The 21,177-nt window shown below is 45.0% G+C and overlaps 1 protein-coding gene across 5 annotated transcripts in view; it reads left to right on the top strand.

Moving 5' to 3' along the window:
- The first annotated feature begins 13,619 nt into the window (after window positions 1–13,619).
- LOC128703928 (inner centromere protein A) overlaps window positions 13,620–21,177 on the top strand; it is a 45,008-nt gene continuing 37,450 nt past the window's right edge. For 4 of the 5 annotated variants that reach the window (XM_053798815.2, XM_053798813.2, XM_053798814.2 and 1 more), the window contains exons 1-4: window positions 13,620–13,774; window positions 17,421–17,501; window positions 18,689–18,827; window positions 19,705–19,814. In XM_053798815.2, the coding sequence (XP_053654790.1) occupies window positions 17,424–17,501; window positions 18,689–18,827; window positions 19,705–19,814 (327 nt within the window). In that variant the 5' untranslated portion in view covers window positions 13,620–13,774; window positions 17,421–17,423. The remainder of the gene's footprint in view (window positions 13,775–17,420; window positions 17,502–18,688; window positions 18,828–19,704; window positions 19,815–21,177) is intronic. The other variant, XM_053798812.2, reaches the window with a different exon arrangement.

Here is a 21,177-nt window from a genome sequence, read left to right as displayed (position 1 = left end):
CTTAGAACCTGTTGTTAACCTGTTTAGAACCTGTTCTTAACCTGCTTAGAACCCTGCTTCGAACCTGTTCTTAACCTGCTTAGAACCCTGCTTAGAACCTGTTCTTAACCTGCTTAGAACCCTGCTTAGAACATGTTCTTAACCTGCTTAGAACCCTGCTTAGAACATGTTCTTAACCTGCTTAGAACCCTGCTTAGAACCTGTTCTTAACCTGCTTAGAACCCTGCTTAGAACCTGTTCTTAATTTGCTTAGAACCTGTTCTTAACCTGCTTAGAAACCTGCTTAGAACCTGTTCTTAACCTGCTTAGAACCTGTTCTTAACCTGCTTAGAACCCTGCTTAGAACCCTGCTTAGAACCTGCTCTTAACCTGCTTAGAACCCTGCTTAAAACCTGTTCATAACCTGCTTAGAACCTGTTATAAACCTGCTTAGAATCCTGCTTAGAACCTGTTCATAACCTGCTTAGAACCCTGCTTAGAACCTGTTCTTAACCTGCTTAGAACCTGTTCTTAACCTGCTTAGAACCCTGCTTAGAACCTGCTCTTAACCTGCTTAGAACCCTGCTTAAAACCTGTTCATAACCTGCTTGGAACCTGTTATAAACCTGCTTAGAATCCTGCTTAGAACCTGTTCTTAACCTGCTTAGAACCCTGCTTAGAACCCTGCTTAGAACCTGTTCTTAACCTGCTTAGAACCTGTTCTTAACCTGCTTAGAACCCTGCTTAGAACCTGTTCTTAACCTGCTTAGAACCCTGCTTAGAACCTGTTCTTAACCTGCTTAGAACCCTGCTTAGAACCTGTTCTTAACCTGCTTAGAACCTGTTCTTAACCTGCATAGAACTCTGCTTAGAACCTGTTCTTAACCTGCTTAGAACCCTGCTTAGAATCTGTTCTTAACCTGCTTAGAACCCTGCTTATAACCCTGCTTAGAATCCTGCTAAGAACCTGTTCTTAACCTACTTAGAACCCTGCTTAGAACCTGTTCTTAACCTGCTTAGAACTCTGCTTAGAACCCTGCTTAGAACCTGTTCTTAACCTGCTTAGAACCCTGCTTAGAACCTGTTCTTAACCTGCTTAGAACCCTGCTTAGAACCTGTTCTTAACCTGCTTAGAACCCTGCTTATAACCCTGCTTAGAATCCTGCTTAGAACCTGTTCTTAACCTTCTTAGAACCCTGCTTAGAACCCTACTTAGAACCTGTTCTTAACCTACTTAGAACCCTGCTTAGAACCTGTTTTTAACCTGCTTAGAACCTGTTCTTAACCTGTTTAGAGCCCTGCTGTTTTCTGTACTCACTGGTTTAAAGGCTGTCTACTATCCGATGCTGTAGGTATCACCTGTAAGCAAGGAATATACTGCGTATACTGTGTATATACTGGGAAATATACACCTCTCAGTGTATATATAACACCCAGGTACCTACTTACTGCTAGGTGAACACTGACAGCAGGTGTATGGTAACTAACACCCAGGTACCTACTTACTGCTAGGTGAACACTGACAGCAGGTGTGTGGTAACTAACACCCAGGTACCTACTTACTGCTAGGTGAACACTGACTGCAGGTGTGTGGTAACTAACACCCAGGTACCTACTTACTGCTAGGTGAACACTGACTGCAGGTGTGTGGTAACTAACACCCAGGTACCTACTTACTGCTAGGTGAACACTGACTGCAGGTGTGTGGTAACTAACACCCAGGTACCTACTTACTGCTAGATGAACACTGACAGCAGGTGTAACTAACACCCAGGTACCTACTTACTGCTAGGTGAACACTGACAGCAGGTGTAACTAACACCCAGCTACCTACTTACTGCTAGGTGAACACTGGCAGCAGGTGTAACTAACACCCAGGTACCTACTTACTGCTAGGTGAACACTGGCAGCAGGTGTAACTAACACCCAGCTACCTACTTATTGCTAGGTGAACACTGACAGCAGGTGTAAGGTAACTAACACCCAGGTACCTACTTACTGCTAGATGAACACTGACAGCAGGTGTAACTAACACCCAGGTACCTACTTACTGCTAGGTGAACACTGACAGCAGCTGTAACTAACACCTAGGTACCTACTTACTGCTAGGTGAACACTGGCAGCAGGTGTAACTAACACCCAGGTACCTACTTACTGCTAGGTGAACACCACGCATGTTAAAACCGACCCATCTTCTCCACCCGCCCCCAGGGTGGAACCCGGACCACTGGATTGTGAGCCAAACTTTTGCCACTTGGATTTAAAAGCAAAAATATAAGAATATGGACAAGTGGCGCCATTGTGGTTCCTCTGACTCGCGTGCTTGCACGGATTAACCACGCAACACTCCACAATTTACTTAAAATGATACCCTGGCAGTAGTGTTGCGTGCCGGCTGCCTCAACACGGCCGGATAGGGGCATGGAACGTGATTTTTTCCTGCAACACGGCCGTATAGGGGCATGGAACGTGATTTTTCTTTGCAATACGGCCGGATAGGGGCATGGAACGTGATTTTTTTTACGGCCTGCAATTTTTCTCTGCACGGCCGGATAGGGGCATGGAACGTGCATGGAACGTGATTTTTCCTGCAACACGGCCGTATAGGGGCATGGAACGTGATTTTTTCCTGCAACACGGCCGGATAGGGGCATGGAACGTGATTTTTTCCTGCAACACGGCCGTATAGGGGCATGGAACGTGATTTTTTCCTGCAACACGGCCGTATAGGGGCATGGAACGTGATTTTTCTTTGCAATACGGCCGGATAGGGGCATGGAACGTGATTTTTTCCTGCAACACGGCCGGATAGGGGCATGGAACGTGATTTTTTTCCTGCAATGGAACGATTTTTCCTGCAACCGGGATAGGGGCATGGAACGTGATTTTTCTCTGCAATACGGCCGGATAGGGGCATGGAACGTGATTTTTTCCTGCAATACGGCCGGATAGGGGCATGGAACGTGATTTTTCTCTGCAATACGGCCGGATAGGGGCATGGAACGTGATTTTTCTCTGCAATACGGCCGGATAGGGGCATGGAACGTGATTTTTTTCCTGCAATACGGCCGGATAGGGGCATGGAACGTGATTTTTCTCTCCAATACGGCTGGATAGGGGCATGGAGCGTGATTTTTTTCCTGCAACACGGCCGGATAGAGGCGTGGAACGTGATTTTTCCCTACAACACGGCAGGATAGGGGCGTGGAACATTATTTTTCCCTACAACACGGCCGGATAGGGACGTGGAACATTATTTTTCTCTGCAACACGGCCGGATAGGGGCATGGAGCGTGATTTTTTTCCTGCAACACGGCCGGATAGGGGCATGGAACGTGATTTTTCCCTACAACACGGCCGGATAGGGACGTGGAACATTATTTTTCCCTACAACACGGCAGGATAGGGGCGTGGAACATTATTTTTCTCTGCAACACGGCCGGATAGGGACGTGGAACATTATTTTTCCCTACAACACGGCAGGATAGGGGCGTGGAACATTATTTTTCCCTACAACACGGCAGGATAGGGGCGTGGAACATTATTTTTCCCTACAACACGGCAGGATAGGGGCGTGGAACATTATTTTTCCCTACAACACGGCAGGATAGGGGCGTGGAACATTATTTTTCCCTACAACACGGCAGGATAGGGGCGTGGAACATTATTTTTCCCTACAACACGGCAGGATAGGGGCGTGGAACATTATTTTTCCCTACAACACGGCCGGATAGGGGCGTGGAATATTATTTTTCTCTGCAACACGGCCGGATAGGGCAAGAAATATAATTTATTTCTATATCTGGCTGACGAGGTGTGTCTTGCCTGTGCAGACACCTGCTAGCATGTAAGATAGATGGAAAAATAACAATTGGGTTAGGTTAGATTGGTGTTAGGTTAGGTTAGGCTGGTGCTAGATTGGGTTAGGTTAGGTTAGATTGGTGTTAGGTTAGGTTAGGCTGGTGTTAGATTGGGTTAGGTTAGGTTAGATTGGTGTTAGGTTAGGTTAGGCTGGTGTTAGATTGGGTTAGGTTAGGTTAGATTGGTGTTAGGTTAGGTTAGGCTGGTGTTAGATTGGGTTAGGTTAGGTTAGATTGGTGTTAGGTTAGGTTAGGCTGGTGTTATATTGGGTTAGGTTAGGTTAGATTGGTGTTAGGTTAGGTTAGGCTGGTGTTAGATTGGGTTAAGTTAGGTTAGATTGGTGTTAGGTTAGGTTAGGCTGGTGTTAGATTGGGTTAGGTTAGGTTAGATTGGTGTTAGGTTAGGTTAGGCTGGTGTTAGGGTAGGTTGATGTTAGGTTAGGTTAAATTATTCTTGACTGGTGGTGTACAGGTGACCTGCAGCCTTAATGACCCTCGTGTAGCAGACAGAACCAACCTTAATAACCCTTATGTAGACAGAACCAACCTTAATAACCCTTATGTAGACAGAACCAACCTTAATAACCCTTATGTAGTAGACAGAACCAACCTTAATAACCCTTATGTAGTAGACAGAACCAACCTTAATAACCCTTATGTAGCAGACAGAACCAACCTTAATAACCCTTATGTAGTAGGCAGAACCAACCTTAATAACCCTGGTGTAGTAGACAGACCCAACCTTAATAACCCTAGTGTAGTAGACAGACCCAACCTTAATAACCCTGGTGTAGTAGACAGACCCAACCTTAATAACCCTGGTGTAGTAGACAGACCCAACCTTAATAACCCTGGTGTAGTTGACAGACCCAACCTCAATAACCCTGGTGTAGTAAACAGACCCAACCTTAATAACCCTGGTGTAGTTGACAGACCCAACCTCAATAACCCTGGTGTAGTAAACAGACCCAACCTTAATAACCCTGGTGTAGTTGACAGACCCAACCTCAATAACCCTGGTGTAGTAAACAGACCCAACCTTAATAACCCTGGTGTAGTTGACAGACCCAACCTTAATAACCCTCGTACAGTAGACAGACCCAACCTTAATAACCCTGGTGTAGTTGACAGACCCAACCTCAATAACCCTGGTGTAGTAAACAGACCCAACCTTAATAACCCTGGTGTAGTAAACAGACCCAACCTTAATAACCCTCGTACAGTAGACAGACCCAACCTTAATAACCCTCGTACAGTAGACAGACCCAACCTCAATAACCCTGGTGTAGTAAACAGACCCAACCTTAATAACCCTCGTATAGTAGACAGACCCAACCTCAATAACCCTGGTGTAGTAAACAGACCCAACCTTAATAACCCTCGTACAGTAGACAGACCCAACCTCAATAACCCTGGTGTAGTAGACAGACCCAACCTCAATAACCCTCATACAGTAGACAGACCCAACCTCAATAACCCTGGTGTAGTAGACAGACCCAACCTCAATAACCCTCGTACAGTAGACAGACCCAACCTCAATAACCCTGGTGTAGTAGACAGACCCAACCTTAACCCTCGTACAGTAGACAGACCCAACCTCAATAACCCTGGTGTAGTAAACAGACCCAACCTTAATAACCCTCGTATAGTAGACAGACCCAACCTCAATAACCCTGGTGTAGTAAACAGACCCAACCTCCATAACCCTGGTGTAGTAGACAGACCCAACCTCAATAACCCTCGTACAGTAGACAGACCCAACCTCAATAACCCTCGTACAGTAGACAGACCCAACCTCAATAACCCTGGTGTAGTAGACAGACCCAACCTCAATAACCCTCGTACAGTAGACAGACCCAACCTCAATAACCCTGGTGTAGTAGACAGACCCAACCTTAACCCTCGTACAGTAGACAGACCCAACCTCAATAACCCTGGTGTAGTAGACAGACCCAACCTCAATAACCCTGGTGTAGTAAACAGACCCAACCTTAATAACCCTCGTATAGTAGACAGACCCAACCTCAATAACCCTGGTGTAGTAAACAGACCCAACCTCCATAACCCTGGTGTAGTAGACAGACCCAACCTCAATAACCCTCGTACAGTAGACAGACCCAACCTCAATAACCCTGGTGTAGTAGACAGACCCAACCTCAATAACCCTCGTACAGTAGACAGACCCAACCTCAATAACCCTGGTGTAGTAGACAGACCCAACCTTAACCCTCGTACAGTAGACAGACCCAACCTCAATAACCCTGGTGTAGTAGACAGACCCAACCTCAATAACCCTGGTGTAGTAGACAGACCCAACCTCAATAACCCTCGTACAGTAGACAGACCCAACCTCAATAACCCTGGTGTAGCAGACAGACCCAACCTTAATAACCCTCGTACAGTAGACAGACCCAACCTCAATAACCCTGGTGTAGTAGACAGACCCAACCTCAATAACCCTCGTACAGTAGACAGACCCAACCTTAATAACCCTCGTACAGTAGACAGACCCAACCTCAATAACCCTGGTGTAGTAAACAGACCCAACCTTAATAACCCTCGTACAGTAGACAGACCCAACCTCAATAACCCTGGTGTAGTAGACAGACCCAACCTCAATAACCCTGGTGTAGTAGACGCCACCTAATTTTTGCAAGACATGTCTAGTGGTCAGCACTTTGCACGGCACTTGTACCCAGAGGTACACATGTACAACACACCAGCAAGCAGCAGTCAACAAGGTCTCTATGTATGAAATTAGGAAGGTTTTCTAATCTGGCCAAACTATGGAGCCCCAGACTGGTAATTTTAGCCCTGCCTGACCTTCCTTGTTATCAAATTACTTAATATATGGCTGTATTGAGAGTTTATGGACCTGCACTGCAGTCTACAGCATTGCTTAATTTGTGGTCAGATTTTGAGGCAAAAGTGGCATTGATTTAGAAGTTTTTGAGATATATATGTGTGTGTGTGTGCTCACCTAATTCACGTAATTGTGGTTGCAGGGGTCGATTCACAGCTCCTGGCCCTGCTTATTCATTGGTCGCTACTAGGTCTACTCCCTGCTCTATGGACCTTATCATACCTCTTCCTAAAGCTGTGTATGGATCCTGTGTGTGGAGAGAGAGATCAAGTCATTTACGCCGACCCCCCCACACAGTACCTTACATGCCGACGTCTGGGATTGTGGACCAGTCATGTGTGTCATGACTTGTCCACTTGTGTGTGTGTGTGTGTGTGTGTGTGTGTGTGTGTGTGTGTGTGTGTGTGTGTGTGTGTGTGTGTGTGTGTGTGTGTGTGTGTCACACAACACTGTCATGGCTGGCTCAGGTTACTGACTTCACGTATTTAAGATAGTTAGTCTTCATGGGGTTTAAATCGTCACTCTTGCACGAAGGTCATTAAGACTGCGTGACACCTCCACACCACCACTTATATATATATATATATATATATATATATATATATATATATATATATATATATATATATATATATATATATATATATATATATATATATATAATGTTAATGTAAAAATTAATATTTTTGTACCAAAAGAACCTTAGGAAACTTACCTGACCTTATTATAACAAGCTCAATTTAATTTAGCTTAATACAACTAAATATATTTTAGATAAATTTACAATAATTTAATAAACACAGGGAAATATTTTTTTCTTTAGGTTCAGAATGATTTTTGCGAAATTACTGCATACACAAATTTTCACTTGTCTTATTCGGCAAGAAGAGCGTTGCTATTTAACCCAAAATAGCAAGTTTTACCTATTCGGCACTACATATATATGACTATTTCTAGTCTAATAGAATGTCGCCTAGTACCATAACTAGGATGTTGCCAAGCTATGGTACCATCTAGTACCAGGTTAGAGCACTAGGACTGTGTTATTGACCTCCCGGACAGCACTGAGAGGTGAACCCATGACCATTCCAAATGGGTTAATTAGTTTAATATGTTTATTATGCACCCCATACCCATCCTGTGGGCGGTAGTTACCCCATACCCATCCTGTGGGCGGTAGTCACCCCATACCCATCCTGTGGGCGGTAGTCACCCCATACCCATCCTGTGGGCGGTAGTCACCCCATACCCATCCTGTGGGCGGTAGTCACCCCATACCCATCCTGTGGGCGGTAGTCACCCCATACCCATCCTGTGGGCGGTAGTCACCCCATACCCATCCTGTGGGCGGTAGTTACCCCATACCCATCCTGTGGGCGGTAGTCAAAAGATTACAGAGGTACATAATTGGTCCAGGGACTGGACCCCAAAGTTTTGATAGCTGAGTAAGTGATTAGCCATTTATACTAACACGTCGGTCGTTTCCCACCGATGATCACTCCATTACTGTCTTGCCAGATGGCTGCCTAGACTATATTTTAAAAGCTGTAGCATATCTCCAACCTCCAGGACTCAAGTCCAGCTAACCGGACTTGCTTTGGTGAATATTGAGAGTTTTACCATCCCTGGAGCCCGGCCCTAGGCCAGGCTTGTCTGTTGGCTTGCTTCATCAGCCAGGCTGTTACTGATGACTGCCATCTGGGCTACATATACATCACAGCCTGACTGACCAGGTACGTAGTTTATTATATACATCTAATTGGTCCATACCTAGTTTATCCTACACACCTGACTGGTCCAGGATGGATCTAGAGAGGATTTATGACTGGTCCAGTACCTAGTACGTATATTCTAAACCCTAACTGGTCCAGTACCTGGTTTATCCTATACCATAACTGGTCCAGAGTTGGTTGAGTCTAGAAAGGATGTATATATGGTCCAGTACCTAGTATATTCTAAAACCTAACTGGTCCAGTACCTAGTTTATCCTATACCATAACTGGTCCAGAGTTAGTTGGGTCTAGAAAGGATATATAACTGGTCCAGTACCTAGTATATTCTAAACCCTAACTGGTCCAGTACCCAGTTTATCCACCACACCTAAATGGTCCACACCAGGTTGGGTTTAGCGAGGATGTAGTACAGTTCTGTGCAGACTCACTGCACTATTATATTCCGCCCCAAATCGATGCAACATTCATGGCACCTTCCCGGAGGGTAGTGCCACCTGTATTACTGTTAATAAATAAGCATAATATCGAGCAGAAGCCCAGGTGCCATAACACACCAGGCGTGTTAAGATTTCATGGATTAGGGCCACGATAACAGAGATTGGCACTGGTAATGTTATTTATGGCCATCCAGGGTTTTTTATTGACCTGACCTAACTCTACAGCTCAATCAGACGCCATGATGGCTGGCAAACAGGAATGATTTTTTTATTTTTTTAGGGAAGGGGGAAGCAAATGTGGTTTTTGATATGTGGGTTAAGAAAAGTGTTGTGTGTGGCTACCAGCACGTCTTCCCCCACTCTATTTTTCACCCCCTTGCTGGTTTAGCGCTCCTTCTAACACTCTCAGCAGACATACCTGGAGGGGGTTTTAGGATTCAATGCCCCCGTGGCCCGGTCCATGACCAGGCCTCGTGGTGAATCAGGACCTGATCAACCAGGTTGTTACTGCTACTAGTGGCGCCCCTGCTTTTCGTTGGGGGAATATTGTATCTCCTGCCAAGTCTTTTGCTTTCGTAGGGAGTTATTTTCGTGTACAGATTTGGGACTAGTTCCTCTAGGATTTACCAAGTGTATATTAACATGTATCTTTCTCTTCTACATGCCAGGGAGTACAAATCAAGGGACTTCAACCGTTCTCAGTAATCTAGGTGCTTTATCGTACTTATACGTTCCAGGGAAGTTCTCTGTATATTCTCCAGGTCTGCAATTTCGCCTGCCTTGAAGGGAGCAGTTAGTGTACAGCAATATTCCAGCCTAGAGAGAGCAAACGATTTGAAGAGAATTATCATGGGCATGGCGTCCCTAGTTTTGATGGTTCTTATTATCCATCCTATATTCTCTCCATTGAACTTCATATTGATTTCTGCAGCCCACTGAAAGATTTGGTTGATGTCTGCCTGGAGCCTTGCAGTGTCTGCAGTGTCCTCCTGGAGCCTTGCAGTGTCTGCAATGTCTGCCTGGAGCCTTGCAGTGTCTTGAACGTCTGCCTGGAGCCTTGCAATGTCTGACTGGAGCCTTGCAGTGTCTGCAATGTCTTCTTGGAGCCTTGCAGTGTCTGCAATGTCTGCCTGGAGCCTTGCAGTGTCTGCAATGTCTGCCTGGAGCCTTGCAGTGTCTGCAATGTCTGCCTGGAGCCTTGCAGTGTCTGCAGTGTCTGCCTGGAGCCTTGCAGTGTCTGCAATGGAAGACACTGTCATGCAGATTCGGGTGTCATCTGCAAAGGAAGACACGGTGCTGTGGCTGACATCCTTGTCCATGTCAGATATGAGGATGAGAAACAAGATGGGAGCGAGTACTGTGCCTTGTGGAACACTGGGAGCCAGTACTGTGCCTTGTGGAACACTGGGAGCCAGTACTGTACCTTGTGGAACACTGGGAGCGAGTACTGTGCCTTGTGGAACACTGGGAGCGAGTACTGTGCCTTGTGGAACACTGGGAGCCAGTACTGTGCCTTGTGGAACACTGGGAGCCAGTACTGTACCTTGTGGAACACTGGGAGCGAGTACTGTGCCTTGTGGAACACTGGGAGCGAGTACTGTACCTTGTGGAACACTGGGAGCCAGTACTGTACCTTGTGGAACACTGGGAGCCAGTACTGTGCCTTGTGGAACACTGGGAGCCAGTACTGTACCTTGTGGAACACTGGGAGCGAGTACTGTGCCTTGTGGAACACTGAGAACCAGTACTGTACCTTGTGGAACACTGGGAGCCAGTACTGTACCTTGTGGAACACTGGGAGCGAGTACTGTACCTTGTGGAACACTGGGAGCGAGTACTGTACCTTGTGGAACACTGGGAGCCAGTACTGTACCTTGTGGAACACTGGGAGCCAGTACTGTGCCTTGTGGAACACTGGGAGCCAGTACTGTACCTTGTGGAACACTGGGAGCCAGTACTGTACCTTGTGGAACACTGGGAGCCAGCACTGTGCCTTGTGGAACAGAGCTTTTCACCGTAGCTGCCTCAGACTTTACTCTGTTGACTACCACTCTTTGTGTTCTGTTTGTGAGGAAATTATAGATCCATCTACCAACTTTTCCTGTTATTCCTTTAGCACGCAGTTTGTGCGCTATTACGCCATGGTCACACTTGTCGAAGGATTTTGCAAAGTGTGCATACTACTTCTGCGTTTTCTTTGTCTTCTAGAGCATCCAGGACCTTGTCATAGTGGTCCAGTAGTTGGGACAGACAGAAACGACCTGCTCTAACCCATGCTGCTCTGGGTTGTGTAACTTATGGACATTTAGATAGCTAATGATCTTGCTTCTTAGAACCTTTTCAAAAATTTTTATATGGGACGTTAGTGCTATCAGTCGGTAAATATTTTGGGTTTCAATTTCATTTATGACTTTTAGTTCTTCCTGCGTTTCATGACTCCTGTAAGATTCCTTTAGCTTAAGTTCGATGTTTGCTATTTCTCTGACCAGTGTCTCCGTTCGTATTACAGATATATTGGCCTCTTTTAGCCACTCTGTTATTTTTCGCCTTCACCTGTATAGGAAGCGCCTCTCTCTTTCTAGTTTACATCTTCTCTTCATTTTCCTTAAAGGCCTTGATCATACCTCGAGTGCCACAGAGTTAATTTGTTCTAGACATAGGTTTGTATCTGTGTTGCTTAGGATACCTTCCCAGTTTACTTCATTTAGGACCTGGTTGACGACCTTCCCAGTTTACATCATTTAGGACCTGGTTGACGACCTTCCCAGTTTACATCATTCAGGACCTGGTTGACGACCTTCCCAGTTTACATCATTTAGGACCTGGTTGACGGTCTGGGACCCAGCATATACATGTCTGAACCTCTGTTATGTTGTGATCTGAATATATTGTTTTTGATATGGCAATATTTCCTATCAGATCATCATTGTTAGTGAAGATGAGGTCCAGTGTATTCTCCAGTCTTGGTGTCTCAGCAGAGACAGTGAATCAGCAGACAGTGACGCAGTAGAGAGTGTGACTCAGCAAACAGTGTCTCAGAAGAGACAGTGAATCAGCAGACAGTGACGCAGTAGAGAGTGTGACTCAGCAAACAGTGTCTCAGAAGAGACAGTGAATCAGCAGACATTGACTCAGTAGAGACAGTGAATCAGCAGACAGTGACTCAGTAGAGACAGTGAATCAGCAGACAGTGTCTCAGTAGAGACAGTGAATCAGCAGACAGTGACTCAGTAGAGACAGTGAATCAGCAGACAGTGACTCAGTTGAGACAGTGAATCAGCAGACATTGACTCAGTAGAGACAGTGAGTCAGCAGACAGTGACTCAGCAGAGAGTGTGACTCAGCAGACAGTGTCTCAGCAGAGACAGTGAATCAGCAGACATTGACTCAGTTGAGACAGTGAATCAGCAGACAGTGACTCAGTAGAGACAGTGAATCAGTAGAGACAGTGAATCAGCAGTGTCTCAGTAGAGACAGTGAATCAGCAGACAGTGACTCAGTAGAGACAGTGAATCAGCAGACAGTGATTCAGTAGAGACAGTGACTCAGCAGACAGTGACTCAGTAGAGACAGTGGCTCAGCAGACAGTGACTCAGTAGAGACAGTGAATCAGCAGACAGTGTCTCAGTCGAGACAGTGGCTCAGCAGAGACAGTGACTCAGCAGATACAGTGACTCAATAGAGAGTGTGACTCAGCAGACAGTGACTCAGCAAACACAGTGACTCAGCAGAGACAGTGACTCAGCAGACAGTGACTCGGCAGAGACAGTGACTCAGCAGACACAGTGACTCAACAGACACAGTGACTCAGCAGAGACAGTGACTCAGTAGAGTGTGACTCAGCAGACAGTGACTCAGTAGACAGTGACTCAGTAGAGACAGTGAATCAGCAGACAGTGTCTCAGTCGAGACAGTGGCTCAGCAGAGACAGTGACTCAGCAGACACAGTGACTCAATAGAGAGTGTGACTCAGCAGACAGTGACTCAGCAAACACAGTGACTCAGCAGAGACAGTGACTCAGCAGAGACAGTGACTCAGTAGAGACAGTGACTCAGCAGACAGTGACTCGGCAGAGACAGTGACTCAGCAGACACAGTGACTCAACACAGTGACTCAGCAGAGACAGTGACTCAGTAGAGTGTGACTCAGCAGACAGTGACTCAGTAGACAGTGACTCAGTAGAGCCAGTGAATCAGCAGACAGTGACCTTTCTCAGCAGACAGTGACTTTCTTGTTGCACATTTAGTTACCAATAATCTGAATAAAATATATATTTTTATTTACATAATATTTCGTTGTTAATTATTTTTATAATTATTCGTTAGTAAATTATTAAAAAAGTTAGGTAGGTAGACATTATGTACCAATTGACCTATGCATAAAATATATCTGTAAAAAGTCAAAACTTACTATAAAACCCGTAGTAAATTATTTGCAGATTTTTAAAAAAAAATATTTTTGATATAGATGCTATTATTATTGAGGTTGAAAGTAAATAAAATTAGGTTTGTCATGTCTCAGTATGTTGTCAAGGAGGAGGTCAGACATGTTTTTTTTTTCCTCTCCAGTGATCCCCTTCATGACCCAGTAAAAGGGAGAATAAAATAATAAAAAGGAGAAGCATATCATTTAAAGCATAAGATCATACATCTAAAATTGGTTCTAGTTGATCTGATACATAAGAGTAATTATTAATCCGTAATAATTAATTAGATAATAAAGAATCTCGCTGGTGAGATAATAAAGACTCTAGTCTGATTGTTTACTGCTCTCTGATTGGTCAGTTTAAAAGTTGTTCTCCAGGTTAATGTTTTGGTGCCGCGCACAGCACCTCTCTTACTTATTTATCCTATTTTCACCCTCTTAATGGAGCTTTACCACCAAGTTAGACATTAATAAAGGTGAGTGAGTGTTTCTCCTCGAGTGTAGTGTATATAAGACTTATTATTTTACCTTCCAGAGTGAGTTAAGTCGCAAGATAGCGACACTCATTCAGACATTGTTTACCTTTTGATTTATATTTCACTCCAGGGAGGATTCAGAGGTTCTTGATCCAGGTCATTGGAGCTACCTCCCCTGGATCATACCCGAGTGCTTTCTATTCATTATTATGACCCCTATGGGTTTATAATATTTATTTCTACAAGTGTATAACTTATACATTCCATAGTTGACATTAATGACATTATATAATAATAATAATAATAATAATAATTATTATTTCTACCAGTAGATGGTACAACTTATACAGACCATAGCTCACAACAATGACATACTATATAATAATAATAATAATAATAATAATAATAATAATAATTATTATTATTTCTACCAGTAGATGGTACAACTTATACAGACCATAGCTCACAACAATGACATACTATATAGAAAGTTCCTGGTTATGTAGAGCATTTCCCACAACTTAGGTTAATTTTGTGAGGATTGGTGTGGGTGGCATCCTGGGTGTTAGTGGACTGGTGTGGGTGGCATCCTGGGTGTTAGTGGACTGGTGTGGGTGGCATCCTGGGTGTTAGTGGACTGGTGTGGGTGGCATCCTGGGTGTTAGTGGACTGGTGTGGGTGGCATCCTGGGTGTTAGTGGACTGGTGTGGGTAGCATCCTGGGTGTTAGTGGACTGGTGTGGGTGGCATCCTGGGTGTTAGTGGACTGGTGAGGGTCACATCCTGGGTGTTAGTGGACTGGTGTGGGTGGCATCCTGGGTGTTAGTGGACTGGTGTGGGTGGCATCCTGGGTGTTAGTGGACTGGTGAGGGTCACATCCTGGGTGTTAGTGGACTGGTGTGGGTGGCATCCTGGGTGTTAGTGGACTGGTGTGGGTGGCATCCTGGGTGTTAGTGGACTGGTGTGGGTGGCATCCTGGGTGTTAGTGGACTGGTGTGGGTGGCATCCTGGGTGTTAGTGGACTGGTGTGGGTCACATCCTGGGTGTTAGTGGACTGGTGTGGGTCGCATCCTGGGTGTTAGTGGACTGGTGTGGGTGGCATCCTGGGTGTTAGTGGACTGGTGAGGGTCACATCCTGGGTGTTAGTGGACTGGTGTGGGTGGCATCCTGGGTGTTAGTGGACTGGTGTGGGTGGCATCCTGGGTGTTAGTGGACTGGTGTGGGTGGCATCCTGGGTGTTAGTGGACTGGTGTGGGTAGCATCCTGGGTGTTAGTGGACTGGTGTGGGTGGCATCCTGGGTGTTAGTGGACTGGTGTGGGTGGCATCCTGGGTGTTAGTGGACTGGTGTGGGTGGCATCCTGGGTGTTAGTGGACTGGTGTGGGTGGCATCCTGGGTGTTAGTGGACTGGTGTGGGTCACATCCTGGGTGTTAGTGGACTGGTGTGGGTCGCATCCTGGGTGTTAGTGGACTGGTGTGGGTGGCATCCTGGGTGTTAGTGGACTGGTGAGGGTCACATCCTGGGTGTTAGTGGACTGGTGTGGGTGGCATCCTGGGTGTTAGTGGACTGGTGTGGGTGGCATCCTGGGTGTTAGTGGACTGGTGTGGGTGGCATCCTGGGTGTTAGTGGACTGGTGTGGGTGGCATCCTGGGTGTTAGTGGACTGGTGTGGGTGGCATCCTGGATGTTAGTGGACTGGTGTGGGTGGCATCCTGGGTGTTAGTGGACTGGTGTGGGTAGCATCCTGGGTGTTAGTGGACTGGTGTGGGTGGCATCCTGGGTGTTAGTGGACTGGTGTGGGTGGCATCCTGGGTGTTAGTGGACTGGTGTGGGTGGCATCCTGGGTGTTAGTGGACTGGTGTGGGTGGCATCCTGGGTGTTAGTGGACTGGTGTGGGTCACATCCTGGGTGTTAGTGGACTGGTGTGGGTCGCATCCTGGGTGTTAGTGGACTGGTGTGGGTGGCATCCTGGGTGTTAGTGGACTGGTGAGGGTCACATCCTGGGTGTTAGTGGACTGGTGTGGGTGGCATCCTGGGTGTTAGTGGACTGGTGTGGGTGGCATCCTGGGTGTTAGTGGACTGGTGTGGGTGGCATCCTGGGTGTTAGTGGACTGGTGTGGGTGGCATCCTGGATGTTAGTGGACTGGTGTGGGTGGCATCCTGGGTGTTAGTGGACTGGTGTGGGTGGCATCCTGGGTGTTAGTGGACTGGTGTGGGTGGCATCCTGGGTGTTAGTGGACTGGTGTGGGTGGCATCCTGGGTGTTAGTGGACTGGTGTGGGTGGCATCCTGGGTGTTAGTGGACTGGTGTGGGTGGCATCCTGGGTGTTAGTGGACTGGTGTGGGTGGCATCCTGGGTGTTAGTGGACTGGTGTGGGTGGCATCCTGGATGTTAGTGGACTGGTGTGGGTGGCATCCTGGGTGTTAGTGGACTGGTGTGGGTGGCATCCTGGGTGTTAGTGGACTGGTGTGGGTGGCATCCTGGGTGTTAGTGGACTGGTGTGGGTGGCATCCTGGGTGTTAGTGGACTGGTGTGGGTGGCATCCTGGATGTTAGTGGACTGGTGTGGGTGGCATCCTGGGTGTTAGTGGACTGGTGTGGGTGGCATCCTGGGTGTTAGTGGACTGGTGTGGGTGGCATCCTGGGTGTTAGTGGACTGGTGTGGGTGGCATCCTGGGTGTTAGTGGACTGGTGTGGGTCGCATCCTGGGTGTTAGTGGACTGGTGTGGGTGGCATCCTGGGTGTTAGTGGACTGGTGTGGGTGGCATCCTGGGTGTTAGTGGACTGGTGTGGGTGGCATCCTGGGTGTTAGTGGACTGGTGTGGGTGGCATCCTGGATGTTAGTGGACTGGTGTGGGTGGCATCCTGGGTGTTAGTGGACTGGTGTGGGTGGCATCCTGGGTGTTAGTGGACTGGTGTGGGTGGCATCCTGGGTGGTAGTGGACTGGTGTGGGTGGCATCCTGGGTGTTAGTGGACTGGTGTGGGTGGCATCCTGGGTGTTAGTGGACTGGTGTGGGTGGCATCCTGGGGGACAAGATTGAAGGACCATAATGGACTAAACACATCAACTCCAGGCTGAGAGACTAATTATCTCAAACTACTCCTTCTTGTCTTCCTGTATTGGACTGAAGAAGCCACTGGCTGGCGAAACGTCTCCAGAATAAAAACAGCCAAACATTGCACATGTTCGACATTTATCAATGTTTATTTTGTGCTTGAATCAGTTTCCATAAAATTCTTGCAATACGAGTGCTCCTCGACTTAATATACAACAAACCCGTCGTAAGTTGAAAATATTGTAAGTCGAACATGATACGCTAAATAAATAACTGCTCTCAGTGAATAACTAAATACACAATTACTTTAAATACCAGTATTGAAAAGGTAATTGGAGCTGTGCTCTAGTTCCCTGAATTAAGCCTGAATACCTTCCATCCCCCCCACAGGCACTGTATAATCCTACGGGTTTAGCGCTCCCCCATGATTATAATAATAGCGCTTCCCCATGATTATAATAATAATCATCTCCAAAGTAATCGCTCTTTCGTCATCATAAAGTCAAAATATCGTAACTCAGGGTCTTTGTGAATCGAACAGCACCTGTATATCCTCGATTTGATACTACAGTGATCGTTTTTCTCTTTCCAGATAATGGCTGCCGTGGATCATTTATTTGAACTTTACCTCACTGCTCAGAAGAAGATAGCAGAATGTAATAATAACTTTGAGGTAAGTTTATTTGTTAGGTTTTACACCAAAACTAATCTAGCAGCCTAACTCCAGTGGAAATAAATCACTTCGTCTGACATTTTTTTGGGTTATCGTGGTTTGTAATCTACACATACGCCGCTATGTATGATAATTTATGTAACTGTATTTATGTGTACTGAATAAACTTGCTTAACTAATCTTGTTTTAAACCAATATTGGATTTAACTGAAGTTTGCAGTCAGCATTTCCATAGCCTAGAAGTTGAGTAACTAATATGCCGGATAATGGCGTAGCGGTAGGTAACATAAGCGGATGATTAAGTATGTGAGAAGCCAAGGTGAATGAATTAAAGATATATACAGTGGACCCCCGCTTAACGATCACCTCCCAATGCGACCAATTATGTAAGTGCGTTTGTACGTGTATGTTTGGGGGTCTGAAATGGACTAATCTACTTCACAATATTCCTTATGGGAACAAATTCGGTCAGTACTGGCACCTGAACATACTTCTGGAATGAAAAAATATCGTTAACCGGGAGTCCACTGTATTTAGTGTTGTAAGAGAATTTGGCTAGTGTGAGAAAGTGATGAGGTTGACAAGAATGCCAGAATTTACAGAGCTTTTGTAAGTGTATTTTTGGGGGTCTGCAACGTACTAATCTAATTTACATTATTCCTTATGGGAACAAATTCGTTCAGTAACAGCACTCGAACAGCCTTCTGAAACGAATTATGGCCGATATAAGTTGTATATAGTATACTGTATTTTTTTTCCTTGGTTTTTCAGTCTACTTGCTTTGTATAAATATTGATTTGTATGGTACAACGCACTGCACATTCAGGATAACTTAGTTTTGGGGTTTGTTTAAAAATGGCATTAATTTAAATAACAGAAAATGGCACAATTTTGTGACTGGAGCAATATACAGTACAAATAACTCGCACATAGAAGAGAGGAGCTTACGACGACTTGATATAATGTACTAAGCAGATACATAATGCTCTTAGTGTTTTGGGGATCCATGGCCCGATCCATGACAAGGCTTTATGGTGGATCAGGGCCTGATTAACCAGGCTGTTACTGCTGGCTGCAGAGTGGGATTGGATTTTTTATATTATCATTCCTGGAGTCTACCTATAGGGTGCTCAGAGTGTCACTGCCCTCTCCCGTCTTTCCCCTTGTTCATTTATCTTTATTTTCAGGAACATTTTGCATGGCTGGAGGAAGTGGTTCGCACCGCTCGTCGGACATTTGCCACCAGTGATCTGGCTCTCTTACCTAAAACACCGAGGGGCAAGAAGAAAGCTCATCAGAAGAGACCTCATCAACCTGATACAATAGGTGAGAGTTTAATATTTATACACTATGAAGTAACTGGTACTTAAGTGTGAGCAGGGAAATATATTGTGAAGGGAGTCAGAGAAACAGGTTAACCGGACTTGAGTCATGGAGGAGGCAAGTACAGTGCCTGCACTATAGGAGGGGTTTGGAGTATTTGCTGTTTAGAGTGACATCTGAACTGTCATATCTGTGTGCCTCTGGCAAGACAGTGATGATGGTGAGTGTTGCTTATTTGGGTCACCCTGCCTTGGTGGGAGATGATCAGCGTGATCAAAAAAAATCTGTACATTGATTTCCTTGCTTGATATTATGGTTGCTACAAGATATTAGTTGTTTTATGAACATTCCTTTCGCTCTGTCACTTGACCAAACTCATACACAAGTGCTCCTCGACTTACGACAGGGTTACGTTCCCATGAATATCATAAATTGAAAATATTTTAAGTCAAAAATGAATACACGATAAATAAATAACTACTCTCACTGAATAACTAAATAGCAAATAATTACTGAACTAAATAAATGGCAGTATTGACTACAAGTTTATCCTGTCAATAACTGAATGTGGATCTCTGTAACACCATCGTAAAGCAGAAATACATGTCAGAGCATTGTAAAGAGAGCAGCACCTGTAATAGTGTATATAATTTGTACAGTGCCTGCACTCTGAAGGAGGGGTGTTAATGTTGCAGTTTTATAACTGTAGTGTAAAGCACCCTTCTGGCAAGACAGTGATGGAGTGAATGATGGTGAAAGTTTTTCTTTTTCGGGCCACCCTGCCTTGGTGGGAATCAGCCAGTGTGATAATAAAATATAATAATATAAATTTGTTTCAGGAAACTATTGTTTGTAATGTATTTTTGACCTTGTTTCTCAGCAGAAGAATCACCACAAGCCAAGAAGTCATCCCAAGGTAGCACACAAACTAGTAACGATGCCCAGAGTCCCATTCAGGAACCCAGGAGACTGCGAAGAGCTGCATCAAGGGTAATTATGCAAGCAATTTTGGTATTTTATGTAGGATGCAACTGTTTTTAATTGCCCTCTTGTTTTATGTGGCCTAAGTTAAAAAACATAATACTGAGGAAACGTGAAAAAAAAAAACATTTAAAATTCCGAAAGAACAGGAAAGTACTTTTGGTGTCACTTGCAACTGAGAGTTTTGTTGGGTTGTAAGAGCCAGTGACCCATAGGCCTTGTGTGTCCAGCGAGGTAGTTGCTGGGTTTGCAGGTTGCAACAAGCAGACTGGTCATTGTGATGAAGAAACAGGTGATACAGTAAGCACTAAAGCAAATTTTATTGATCCAGTCACAATATCTTTTATTTTTTATGTCATATTGGGGTACATACATTTGTTTACTACAAAATTTGGTTGTTTAAACATGTATAGACATATCGGCACCTCTCTGGCAAGACAGTGATTGAGTGAGTGATGATGAACGTGTTTCTTCTTTTTCAGGTCATCCTGCCTAGGTGGGAAACGGCCAATGTGGTAGAAAAAAAAAAGATGGTTGTTGACAAGAGTGTTGGGTTTGTGGGAGGTGTGGGATTAAAAGATAGTGAATCTGATGACACATTTCTTTTTCAAACTTCTGAAGAAAAGTCGCAAAGGTTGATGGAGGAATTTGGGAGGGTGTAAAGTATAGAAATTAAAGATGAATAAAGGAGAAACACTGCAGCAGTCCTGTTGGCCCATACTAGACAGGTCCTTCACAATCCATCCCGCTAACAGAATATGTGTGATGAATGGTTTTGAAAACCGACAAGTTGAAGATTGAGATACATTATACAACATATGGGAATCTTTATTTAAATAAAGATTCCCACATGTTGCATAAGTGTCTCAATCTTCAACAGAATATTTGCCCAACCCAATTTTCAAATCTACCCAAGCAATAAGCTCTGATAATTCTATTACAGGGGTTTGGGATATTGGCAGTTTGGAGGGATATGTTGTGTATCTTTATATGTGTATGCTTCTAAACTGTTGTATTCTGAGCACCTCTGCAAAAACAGTGATAATGTGCGAGTGTGGTGAAAGTGTTGAATGATGATGAAAGTATTTTCTTTTTGGGGATTTTCTTTCTTTTTTGGGTCACCCTGCCTCGGTGGGAGATGGCCGACTTGTTGAAAAAAAAAAAAATTCTATTAACTCATGTTGGAGATTGGATTAGGAGGGATTATGGAGGAAGTGAAAGTACGGTATTCACATATTTGGGAAGGGGCGTGTTGGCAAATGGGTCTGCGAGAGACTGGGTGAACTATAGAATTCATGAATGGAGAATAATAGGCGCAGTACACAGATAACCTGCACATGGGAGGAAGACACTTATGACAATGTTTCTGTCC

This window comes from Cherax quadricarinatus, chromosome 95, assembly GCF_038502225.1.
Source record: "Cherax quadricarinatus isolate ZL_2023a chromosome 95, ASM3850222v1, whole genome shotgun sequence".
Lineage (NCBI taxonomy): Eukaryota > Metazoa > Arthropoda > Malacostraca > Decapoda > Parastacidae > Cherax > Cherax quadricarinatus.
This window is presented reverse-complemented; position numbering and strand designations above follow the sequence as displayed.